We start from the raw sequence: 13275 nt of genomic DNA, 5'->3' as shown, positions 1-13275 counted from the left end.
GAGTTGCCATTACTGAAGGTTAGTTACATTTTGTGATGAGACTAGGGAACCTTTTGGGGTCCTTTCTAGTCTTGTTTTCTGGAATAAGCAGGGGAGGCCAACACAGACCACTGGTTTGTAAAATACTGACAATTTTTCCCCTTTACAGTTCCAACAGATATTGCAGAAATTGTTCTTCCATATCAATGTAAAGAAATGCTAAAAGGAGAGATATGTACTTTTAATCTTTCCAGTCGTTAGATAAGCAATGTTTATTTTTTCTTTATTGTTAATTAAAAATAGAATGGAAGAATTTACACCTAGTGATTTAATTTGTTTTGTATTACTGATATTACAGGGTATTTACAGCTGCATTCATGGAGTACATATTGAAGAAAAAAAGAAGTCTCCTGACTTTACTTTGACCAATTCCCAAACCAACATGTTAAAACTACTGCGAACAGCGAAAAATATGACCAATATCAATCCTTCAAGAATTAACTCCCCCAAAAGAACAGCTGATTTTATTCAGAGGGGTTCCTTGATTATGGACATGGTCATGGATAAGGGAAATTTGATATTTTCTGATAACAGATCCTTTCAGACAAAAGACAACTTTTTTGGTGACAACATGAGTGAACTGCAGACACTTCCTGGCAACAGACACAAGGACAATCTTAACAACTATGTTTTCCAAGGTCAGCATCCTCTCACACTGAATGAGTCCAATCCAAATACAGTAGAGGTTGCCGTAACAGCAGAAGCAAAAGGAAACTCCAGACCCAGGCAGCTTTGGAGGAAATCTGTTGAGTCTTTACGTCAAGAATCTGTACGTCAAAGCCAAGGTTCCCAGAGAGAAAATGGGTCAGATGAAAACAGGCAGCTTTCAGTGAAAAGCCAAAGGTACCTTCCTGAAGAGATTGTCCATTCAGATGTATCAGAGACGTCAAGCCGAGCCACTTGCCATATGGAACCTGAAAACAACAACAAGCACCACAAAACCAAGGACAATTTTAAAAAAAGGACAGTAGCATCAAAATACCCAAAAGACTGTAGTGAAGTGGAACTGACATATCTGAAAACCAAACAGAGCTCTCCACGGGATAAAATCTACACAATTGATGCTGACAAGGAGCCAGGATTCCGCTTGGACACACCTCAGTACATTGAAAACATCGTCCTTCCAGAAACTATAGAGTTTCCTGATGTTTATCAAGATCACAATGACAACTACAGGAAAGCAGAACATGCTAACAGGACTCCCTTGCATAATGAAGACAGTCTTCCAAATAACGACCAGTATAAACTTTATGCAAAGCACTACACTCTAAAAGATAAAAATGCTTCCCTGGTTGACATGAATGATAGATACAGACAGAATTCCACCCACTGCAGGAGCTGTCTTTCCAATTTGCCCACTTATGCGGGACACTATTCGAGCAGATCTCCCTATAAATGCGACGCATGCTTGCGGATGGGGAACCTCTATGATATTGAAGAAGATCAGATGCTGCAGGATACAACGAACTTATCACTTCCTGAAGAAATATATGACCATAGTTGGTCACAAAACAATGCTCTGCAATATCATAAAAAAAATAAGTTGAGGATTAGCAGGCAACATTCTTTTGATAATATCGCTGATAAGTCCAGGGAAATTGATATTGGAAGACCTTCTCGCAGTATAAGCTTGAAAGAAAGAGAGAAATTTCTACAAAGTAGTCCATATGCAAGCATGTTTAGTGTTCCCTCAAGCAAACTGTTGAGCAACAAGGCCTCACTTTTAACTCATGCTCTAGAGGACAGTAAGCGGAGCAAGTCCCTGTATCCTGTTCACTCAGATGATAATCCCTTTCTGCACTCGTATCGTGATGACCAGCACTTATCTCTTAGGCGAAGTCCAGCTGATCTTTATAAACATTCACTACCAACAAGAGGAAGAAATGATAATTATTTAAGGTCATCCATAAAGTCTACAGCATCATACTGTTCCAGGGATGGTCGGATCCATAATGACATGTACATTTCAGAGCATGTTTTGCCTTACGTTGCAAATAGGAATAGCTTGTACTCAACTCCAAGGGTTTTAAATTCCTGTAGCAATAGACGTGTGTATAAGAAAATGCCTAGCATTGAATCAGATGTTTAAATTTTCCATGAACACTTTATCTATAGGGAAAAAATAGTTGCCACCATCTTAGAGGGAGAATTTATCCTTTAACAGTATCCTGCTATGGTAAATGATATGTAAACCTCTCCCTTTCCCAGTGTACTTTTGTACATGAATAGGTAAACTAGTATACTCTCAACTATCCTTTTAAAATATGTCTTGTTGAAAAGGATAAAAAATAGCCATTTATGTATGCTTTATATATAAATGGCAAGCTGTACTGAAATAGCCCAAATATATGTTGGCAACTATGCTGTTTTGTATCGAATTATTTTACTATTTCGGTTATTCTAATTTATGTTGCTAAGTATCATTCAATGTACTTTTGTCCTTAGAAATGTTTAATGATTTTCTAGTACTGGATAAGCAATATGGTATGCATGTAGTATGACACAGACAAAAAGAATTAGGAATGCATTTGCACAGTTTCAAAAGCAAGATTCAAAGAGAACAGAAAGCTAGACTTTCAAAAATATATTTTAGCTTCATAATCATTTTCAAAGCCAAATAATAATATAAAAACCCAAACCCCAGGACCTTAATAAATAAAATACAGTGTGTTAGCACAACATTAGTATGTTCGTTCTAGATTGACAGAAAATAAATGGGAAGGCTGTAGGCCCAAACATGTGAACTGCTGTGTACCAACAGCCCCACGGATATTGGTTAATGTTAATGTACAAATGCTTTTCTTATATTTCACGTGCACTTACCATTACAAACTAAGTTCATTGAAAAGTCTGCAGTCATCTTGTCAGAAATTTCACAGCTGCCTGATCCAGAGTATATATTTTTAGATATCACTATATGGCATTACTATGGAGCTGTGGACTTTATTAGTAACCTTGAGGCCTAATGTGTACGAAAGTTTGCATTTGCCCCTTACTGGTGATTACTCAGGGCTGTATAGTATTTCTTTTATTCCTTCACTTCCCAAACCAAATCCCAACCCACTGTAGTTCTTTGTTCATAGTGCATTAGTGACATCTAATTAATTGTATGTTAATAGTATTAAAGCTGTTAATACAGTATCAAACACCGACAGCCATACGTTCAGTGTAATCGGCGAGGAGCGCAATACCATTTATTTGCATGCACAATGAAGGATTAACACCTTTTGAGGGACTTTTTCCTTCCTGAATGTTGTGCATATTTGTTGAGCATCAGACCATTTTTTTAACCTCCTCGATCAAGTGTGTTATATAAATTCAATACGTGCACATATAACTAAGGAATAGTACCTTTATTATCACTTACTGGTATACAAAGATATTCATATAACAGGGACGCATTGTTATATGACTTTTATTTCTAGTAAAGATCAATCAGATTATTTCACAGATAAAATGCCTGCTACACACCCTTCCTCACCCCCACCGGGAAAGAACCCCACTAGATTTTAACCATAAGGGAGTGTGGAAGGGAAGACAGGAAATCTTTCATGAGTAGAGTGTACAGTTGTAAATTTAATTTAAACTAAAGAAGTATATATAATTGCTAATATATTTAAATACTGAAAACAGTCAACAGATGGTTCTCTCCCATTCTCCTGCTGCTCTGAGAATTACTTTAGGATTTTTTGTGTAGAGGTAGTTTAGATTATTCAAGCATCATTCCCTATGTTTCACTGAAGAACAGTGAGCAGGGAAACCTTTATCACTGTGAATTGGAAAATGTGAATATTACCCCAACTTTTCTCAAAACTGAAACTCTCTTCAATAGAATCATGCCTGTCAGCTGTAACCGTAGTATCTGCGTGCCAGAGGTACAGTATGCAAGTTGTTTAATCTGGAATAGCATACTGCAGAGCAGAGTTGCAAATGGGAGATAATATAAATGATGTATAGGGACAAACAAAATATAGCTTCTTGAATTTTGTTTACAATTTTTTTAATTAAACAGATTTAAGCTGACTTTAACTACCAAACAGTCCAGAATGAGTTCTCGGTATTTACAAATATATTTGTATGTTCGCCATGCTGATGAAGGATGATATTTTTGAAGGAATGAAATGTAATGAGATTTGGGCTTCCGAGTCCCTTTCCAGCTTCCAGTAATCTCAGTATACTTTATTATAAGTATGTTCAGAAAGCATATCTATGGGTATCTGTCCGCTGTCGAGAGCAAATATGTTTTCAGTATTCTTTGTTCAACATTTGGTCACCATTATTGGCCCTGATTCACATGGTGTGCTTTCTGGTTCCTCACTGGATGTAGTTTTATAAACAGAAGATCCTTACCTGCCCTTAGAAAGATGCACATTTCTTAGGAATAGTTGTATGAGCCAAGCAGGGCTAGGGTGTGTATGGGATGAGCACTGCTTTTCATGAACCAAAGACATAGCTATACTATTTGTCTTAGGTCTACAGGAAGGCAAATGCACTAACGGCATAAATATTGTTGTAACCAGCTTACTAAAAATATTTCAGGCAAATTTTAATTTCCAGTCCAAATCATAGTTAAAAATGCTTAAGATTTTACTTAATATACTATCTGGTGTGTTTCGGCAGATATGGTATTTGCTGATATCATACCAAAAACTGCCATGCAAGTTGCTGAGAATTTTACCAAGTGAATCATCGAACTCAGTGGTGGGTGGGTCCTGTCTTTCACATCATCTTAAAGCTCTCAAAATATTTGCTGATTGGTCCAAGTCTTTTGTATCATCATCTCTATCTAACTAGACACACATAATTCGATATATAGACAAGTACTGTATGCAAAGCTGTGGGAAAGAAAAATTCCCTTTTACAATATTTTCCAAGTAAACCGTTGAGATCCAAATGTAAACATCCTAAACCCAGGTGGATTTATCTCTCTATGAAGTGTACAAGCAAATTAGCTATAAAGAAATACATTGCAGTGTTTGCTTTTTCTGATTTGAGCAGATTTCTGGTGACTGTAGAGATTTATTATTATTAGCTGCAAATATGCAATACAACCACCTCCCCTAAACCAAAACAAATTAAAGAGACAGAGGGAAGACTTCATAATGTTGCACAGCAGTTGTTCACATGGAAATAAAAGATGCTGCTTTAAAGGAGAAAAAAGCACAAACGAACAGATACTGAAAGTAGAGGGAATAAGAAGCTGCATGCATTTATTGTTTTGATCTTGGCATATAATATGAGTGAATAAAGGGGCAAGAAAAGACTAAAGTGTAGGGTTGTAGGCAAATAGCTGCTGTGGTTGTGGATGTATATATGTAAAGAAGCAGCAGCTGATAGTTGAAGAAAAATCTTCAACAGCAGAGCCACAAGCCACAGCTTGTGAGGCTCAGCCGTAGAGCGCGTGGAATTCTGAGTGTTGCCTGAGCTTTGTTGATATATTTGCACTGACTTTCAATTCAACCGAGATCAAGACTTTCTGTATTTCCCTCTCTCTCACTCTAGCTGCTGCTATTCTTGAAGAGGACAAAAGAATCTTCCTGCATAAGTGGCCATCCTTTCTGTACCTTTCTGGATGGTGCTGGTGACTTGTTACATTTTCCTGATTACAGCTCTAGCAGTTTGTTGGTCATTCCTATCACCAAGATTTCCCGTGACTCCAGCTGGAACTGAATCAGGCTGTAAATGATATGAGCTATTCTTGGTAGCATGTCCTGTAGTGTTACACTGCTCCTGGACGACAACTTTTATGGAGGCAGGATATTGAATTGCTGAGGAATGTAGCAGGTACATGGAGGTAAAAACAGCTACATAGACATACCTGCCTCTTGCTTTTTGTCCTCTTTTAAAGACGTTGTAGAGTTTCTTCATGTTTTTGTCTTTCCCTTTTCACCACAGTAAATTTTCCTTTTTCCTTTCAAATGGATTTTGTGTTCTGTTTGTGTTTCTTAGAGCAGTGTAGCCACCCACTAATTTAAACGCATGGAAATAAGTTATTTTAATATATAGGATAAAATTAAGGAAAATTAAGAGGGTTTGTATTTCTGGAAAATTTCATTTAATGTTTTTAAAGCTTTTGCTCAGAATTCATTATTCTGCTATCTAAGAAGCTCGGTTAGGAAAAAGAGTGCTGCGGACAAACAGAAACCAAATCACCGCCAGCTCACCGTGTTTTGGCAGCATCTCATAAACACGTGTCTCTCTATGATCTTTCAGGAACACTGAGGAGGTGAAACAAGGCTCACGAGGGAAATCAGGAGTGTTGCTTTTATTTCTGGTGAAAATAAATGTTTTTACATAGTTTTAAAGGTAGCGAAAACTGGAGCTGTGTAGCGTTGGGTTTCTGTGCTGGAAGGCTCAGCTCTTTCTTTTGCCAGTGGCGGAGGGGAGAGAGAGAGAGAGAGAAGGCTCCCTCCCTCCGGGTGGCAGGTCAGAGCACTGATGACTTGGACACAGTTGTGTGTGTCATGTGTCCTGAAAGATTTTACCTCTCTCTCGACCTTTTAGAAAATACAGGCTCCTGACTTAGACGTCTCAGTTAGGCTTAGAAGAGTAATAGTCTACTTATCCCTAGCCTCAAAAAGCTGCTAGTTAAATCTGCAAGTGAGTACCAAGCTAAGCCTTGCAGGTGCATCTAGGTTCTCGTGCTTATGCGAGTAGTTACTAAGGTAGCACCTGTTGTCTGTGAGTTTTGCAGTACTCCCAGCCTAGTCGGTATCAGCATTTTCTTTATACCATGTGACTATCCAGCATGAAATAAAAGTGTCAGGATCTGTTCCTTGTAGAATAACTTGCTGTTTTCATATTTCTGCAGTATAGTATATGTATCTTAGTGACGGGGAAGATTTTGGTACTGTTCCTTCCCTTGCTGGGTTCGTCAGCATAGAACAGGAATTGAGGTACAAATCTAAGAATCTGAGTGTCAGCTTGGATTTAGGAAGAATTCAAGAGGTGAATCTTTTTGTTGTTTTACATTGCATTTAAGATGTGTGATATATAAAACCTAGTGAAAACAGATCTTTTATGGCAAAATCCTCCCTTAGTTAATGTAAAACAGTAACCATCCTGTGGCTTGGCTAGGTTGTGTTAAGTGTTAATCATCACATCGTGTGCTTCTTTCAAGATGGAGTGTTGTACGTTCCCTTGCTAAACTCCCTTTTCCAGCTCTAGTCCTACCTGAGCTCAAAAGTCCTTCTAAAGTAGGTATCTGTCCTGTATAGGGCAATCTGGTTTGCAAAATAAAAACATTTTTCCAGTGATACACTTAAATTGTTTATTTTACCAATGTTATTTTTTTAATCTAAGCTTCCTTCCTATTGAGTGGTGAGCCTTCAAAGTATAACAGCACTGAAGGAACTCTGAAAGAGCGTAAAGGCCTTTTAAAGTGTGACTTTTATGATATGAGCCATTTCCCTACCCAAATTAGCCTGCACTGTCTTATTTAAATGTGTTAGCAAGATGTTAGTATTTACTATCACGAGGAGGGAGCACAGTTTAACCACAGGTGTGTATTTCTTTGTGGACGTAAATGCAAAGACAGACAGGTGTATGGCGTGATAGAGGAAAGGCTCAACCTGCTCTGGCTGGAGTCACCTGTGAAGCTGAGGTTAAGTTAAACGGCAGTGCCCTCAAGACCGTCACGTCTCTTACATCGCTCTGATCATGCAGACTTTTCTGTCCGATGTCCACGTGTTGTACATAGTGTAAAATTCTTGTTGATGCTCAGCTTTCATTGTGGAATTAATCCCATGTTCACCTTCATTACAGTGTAGCAGCGATGTTTGTGGGATGGAGAGGTGGCTGTTCGTGTTCTCTGGTGTCTGTTGCCGTGTTAAACGGGAGCAGAAATCCTGCCTTGCTTCTCTCTGCTCCACTGGGGAGGGTTCCTGTGCTCCTTGTAAATAAGCTCATTTATTTCACCTCAGTCAAGCTTTTAATATTTTTTTTTGCCCTGCTTCTCTCGACCTGTGTACACAGTATACTCTCTAAAAATATGTGCTCTTCCAATGTCCTGCAACTTTGGAAGTCAGGATTACAAGTGTGCATCGCCCTGCAATGCAGTGAAAATGCACTTAGTTCTTCTCGCAGATTCACGAGCTTTTTTTGTTACATACTGCAGAATATATCTGCTGTGGTTGAAATTGTTCTTAACATGAATGCCAGTCTAAACAGCTGTAAGAATCCACTGCTGATTTTGTGATGATTTTGTCATATCTATAATTTAAGAACCAGAAATAATATAAGTGAAATTAGGTTACCTCACTATTTACCAGGTTTTTGTTGTTTTGCACTAAATAACACTTTTTACTCCTTTTGCTTAATTCTTTACCTGTATTGAAAACAATGGTAAATTAGTAGAGAATATAACCATGCTGTAACGTTGTCATGCAATACCTTTACTAGTAGATAACCACACTAAATATAGTATTAATATTTAAGAGAGATGGTTTTGACTCTCCAACTCTTAAAAAGTAGTGGTGATAAGCAGTTATACTCCTAGATGTTTCGTCCTTTCCCTTTTGTATTAGTATTTGTTTTCACTAATATATTTCAAAAATTATATTTCTATGTGCACGTTATAAAACTGTGAAAATAAATACCAATAAATATTGTGATACTTATTCAGTGCACTGTAAAGTTCCAAGTGAGGTGATACATTGCTTGGGAAATGATGAAGGTTTTCTCGCTTCTCATAAATGGTACTAAGCTTTAACGTGGGCAAATGGTAATATTTACAGTGACATGAAATTTTAATAGAGAATGTCTTGTTTTGCACTTCTAGTATTATTAGAAGAAATTATATGTTTTTCTCAGCAAATGCATTATGAGAATACATTTTTTAATATGTTTTGTGCATTGCAGTACATAAGAATAGCGGTTTTGAAGAGATTTGTGTTACATCATTACTACAGGATTCTTTAGTCTGATATTTTTTATTGAGCCCGTTTAATAATGGTGTTTAATGGCAAAAACCTTTTGGAAATATATTTTGGCTTCTGTTTCACATTGCAAACCCTGTATTTGGTCTCATGGTGATGCAGTCAAAGGTCCTCACGAGGCTGCTGTGCCTTCTCATGCTACTGGGGAAGGAGACTTTTCTTGTTTACTGTTGGGACGGGATTAGAGGAGATGAGAAAAATTTTGGAGGATGTTTTGTGCAACATTTGAAGTGTAAATTATCTTCAAAAGTGAAAAAAAAAATTAAATTGGAAGTTCACAGTTATCCACACTAGCGGGTGGTCTGTGCAGGCTGCGGGGTGTGTGGTTTCTGGAGGAAAAGATAATTTTTTAACTAAAGTGATTCGAATTCTACTTAAGTTTCTGAAGTCACTGAAAAAATGGGAATTTTCTTTTTTTTTTTTTTTTAAAGCCAAAGTCTTTATGTTGTCATACGAGGTTTCACAGGAAAATGGGCCAAAGAATACAATTAAATATGCAAAAGGTTAATCCTATGGAAAAGGGTATCCTGTCATCTTGATATGCACAAGCATATTAATGGTAATAGGAACAATGTGTGTAATTTTCCTGTATATTGCTATGTAGGTTGCACTATTTTGAATGATACGAGCCTAATATTTTATTTACCAAATACCATAAGAAGCTGTTTATTAATAGTTTAAACTTGTTAACCTAAATATATATACAGTATACACACACGTGCGTGCATACACTTTCCGACCTAGTCATGTGTGAGTAATCTCCCAGAGCCGTGGGACACATTTCAGCAGTGCTTTAAGTGATTCTCTTCTCTCCTTTTCAAACCTCCGAGATCCACAAAGCCTCTACCAGTGTTTATTGTAGTGTTTGATGCCTATTACAGAACAAGCTAAAGGACTTGTTGGGATCAGGTTTGCATCGTGCTAGGACACGGGAAAACAGGTCAGAGGAGAGTTCCTGTCTGAAAGAGCTGGAAATTATACTCACTGTAAATAACAAAGCCATAGGACAAGGATGTCTTCTCGTATTGTTTTGAAAATTCATGGCCAGAGAGGATCTATTGGACTGGTGACTGACTTTAAAATTGTGTGTTGGCTCACAACATCCACACCTGGTCATTAAATACATTATTTAAGGTAGCTGAGGAAGGTTTCCTAAAAAACCAAAAATTCCCAGGAAAGCCCAGCTGGTGTGTGCACCGGGGGCCGCCCATGTATTCTTCCATGCAGGCTGGGCAGTCTTCAAAATCTGTGTTGCACACACAGGCGGTATTTTGCAGTGGTGTTTAAGTCAGAATTGCTTTTCTCAACACACAGGCTTTTGAGCTTGCTGTTACTGATTGTCTGGAGGTTCTGACCAAGAGATGATTGTGGTATTTGGCTTCTTTTCTAAATTTACAGTCCTCTAACCAAAACTTATGACAAAAAATATCTTGGAATCATTTGTTCAAAGTAATTCCTGAGCTTTTTTTTTCAAAGGGAGAATTAGATAGCTAATTTTTGCACCTTAACTCAGAAACAGAAAATTCTGTAGGGTCAAATTTTGTCTACAGTTCATTGCAAGTGTCTCTTGGAGAAGAACTTGGTTCCAAGTCCTTCATCTGCAAGAAGAAAATTCTTAGTTAACTCCTTTCTACCTGGCCTAAGTCTGGATTCCAAACTTAGGCAAAGCACCTTTTGACTTGAATAGGGATGTGTGAGTGAGTCAGGGGAGAGCAGATCCTTAGTGCAGTTCACGCTCAGAATTAAAAAAACCAAACCCAAACCTCATGTTGCAGAGGTATGGAAGTTGCATCATGCAAAACTGCATGCAGCTAGGAAGGAAACTAGTGCAATTTTTCATAAGAACTGTTTACAGTTTATACTTTATATCAGCTATAATATTTTGAAATAGTCTTACTCATTTCAGAACGTCCATTTTGCACTGATGAAGAACAACTCGATCTCTCTGTCTTCACACCTCACACCCACGTGCACATGCACAGTGTATCTTGTGTCTTCCCTGTTGGAACCAGAAGGTACAAACAGAATTCATTAATGTGTTAGGCAAACTCCTACCTGATTCTTAACTAAGTATGCTATTTTTATGCAAAATTTGCATCCATACATTTCAGGTTCTCTCAGAAGCACTTCACCTGTGAGTTAATAATGTTAATTTTAATTAATCGGATTCAAATTTACACTAAACCTGAATGGCATTTCATGCTTCCTTTCATCCTGTTTAAAGATTTTTGCTGACTTAGATGAAACACTAATATTTTTGTGCTGCTAAACAAAAACCACCAGAAATATTTTAAAATCTCAATTTACACTTTAAAAAAAAAAAATTCTGTTTACTTGAATAATGTAAATTTAATGTGTTGTCCTGATTAGTCTTTGTATACATACATGTATATATATAAGCTATATATAAGCTTTATATATATGTATATGTATAAAGTTTTTGGGGAGATTGAAGGGCAAAATAAAAATTCAGCATTGTGAAAAAGATTCTACAACCGTTTACTAACAGTTTCAAGTAATGTATTGCTATTTTGAGTTTGATCAGAAATTATTTGCAGTTGAACTCTGAAAAATGAGACATAACTGAAAATTAGTATTGGATCGTCAGTCGTCATCCTAAAACTTCAGCTTAGTTTCATTTTGATCTTGAGAAAATAAGAATTCACAATATTGACTTGGGATTTTGCTCGGAAAGAAAATTAGTTATTAGTACACTTGGAAAAGTATTCGTGTTCTGACGGAGGAAAAAACCTCCAAGTGTACTAATTTGTGCAGGTTACACAGAGCACTAATCTACATTGCAGTAGAAGAAATTTGCATTCCATAAACAACATCTTACCGGAAATCTTAGAACCATTTGATTCCATACACAATAAATTAAAAAGCCTATCACTTCTGTTATTTACTAGTGCAATTTACTGTAACACTCTCAAGAGTGCAATATTTCAAACCAAAGGGTAAGTCATAAATTTCCAATTGCTAGCAAAGAATAGTAGAGGTTTGAAGACCTCTTAACCCCTGGGGAAATAAATCAGGATGTTAGAGTAGAAATAAAAGAATATTGGTGAAATGGAATTAAGCATAAAATAATTAATTTTAAGAGAATCCAGAATTTCATTATAAAATTCATAGTCTAATAGATTCTTCAAAAGAAAGGGTTTGGGGAAAAAGAGAATAATTAAAAACTAGTTTTGACATTCCAATTACTGCCTGTTTTATTAGATAGCTTTAGCAAACTGAAAGGAATTGTAACACACAAGTGTCTGTACACACGCATTTTTAACTGTCACGTTACAGACATACGCGTACACCCAGCTACCCCTGCACCCGTCTGTCCCTGCCTTTGAAATCCTGGTGGCAGTTGGACCTACCCAACAGCACCCACTGCAGCTGGAAGGAGCTGGGGGTCCCACGCTCCTCTCCCGCGGTACGCATACCGTCTCACAGCAGTTCACCCCAACCATACTTTAACCCAGTGCATGACTGAGTGCTAATACTGTATAAATATTTTGAAACATATCTTGAAAAAAAAAAATGTTTGCTTCAAACTTTTTACAATAGAGAAATATATAATTATTATGGTTGTCTTATAAATTGTATTGTGTTCTTCATTTTTGTTAAACATGTAGAAAAACATTAAGGGAATGGGGGACTCGAATGTCTGTGTGTACCGAAATGTATATAACTATTTGGGAAAAACACACGTGCCAAGTATAACATGATGTAAAAATTGTAAATATATGAAAAATTCATTTTTCTAATAAAGATAATTTCTGCCAATTGATATGAAAATGAACAATGGCATCATTCTTGTCTGTGTTCCTTGTTAAATGGTACAAGATGAAGTGTCATCTATGAATAAGGCTTATCTTTTTTTTTTTGTTAGTAGTTGATTTGATTTGAAAGGTGTTCACCACCACATGTTTTCAGCCATCCTTTGCTGTTAGAAATTATCTAAAGGTGAAGATGCCTGAAGCTAAAGCTGACAGTATATGCTTGATGTTCCCAGTTTAATTTAATTCATGAAAAGGATGGAGGCAATTAACTTAGGAAAAAACCATTCAGTGTGAGAAGTCTACTTTGAACGGTGCTCCCTCAGCAGAGGGAGCAGTAGGAGCTGAGTTAAGGATGGCCCGTTCACCTGTGGCACCATTGTCACGTAGTCTGAAATCCATCAGATGCACAAAACATGGTGCGTGAAGAGATGATCTTGGCTGCCAAGATGCAGGAGCTCTTTGGGCGATTGTGGAGGCAATGTCCAGCCCGAGGATGAGGAGGAGGTGTCCTGCCAAGAACACCC

General features: G+C 37.3%; 1 protein-coding gene across 4 annotated transcripts in view; it reads left to right on the top strand.

Moving 5' to 3' along the window:
* The window catches only part of GRIN2A (glutamate ionotropic receptor NMDA type subunit 2A), a 190100-nt gene extending 177376 nt beyond the window's left edge, over positions 1 to 12724 (top strand). For 2 of the 4 annotated variants that reach the window (XM_054843439.1, XM_054843441.1), the window contains 2 exons: positions 338 to 1998; positions 5542 to 12717. In XM_054843439.1, the coding sequence (XP_054699414.1) occupies positions 338 to 1998; positions 5542 to 5557 (1677 nt within the window). In that variant the 3' untranslated portion in view covers positions 5558 to 12717. Of the gene's footprint in view, positions 1 to 337 lie in introns of all 4 variants that reach the window. The other 2 variants (XM_054843440.1, XM_054843438.1) reach the window with 2 other exon arrangements.
* The last annotated feature ends 551 nt before the right edge of the window (positions 12725 to 13275 follow it).

This window comes from Grus americana, chromosome 15 (genome assembly GCF_028858705.1).
Source record: "Grus americana isolate bGruAme1 chromosome 15, bGruAme1.mat, whole genome shotgun sequence".
Lineage (NCBI taxonomy): Eukaryota > Metazoa > Chordata > Aves > Gruiformes > Gruidae > Grus > Grus americana.
The sequence above is the reverse complement of the archived record's forward strand: the minus strand, read 5'-3'. Positions and strand labels throughout refer to the sequence as shown.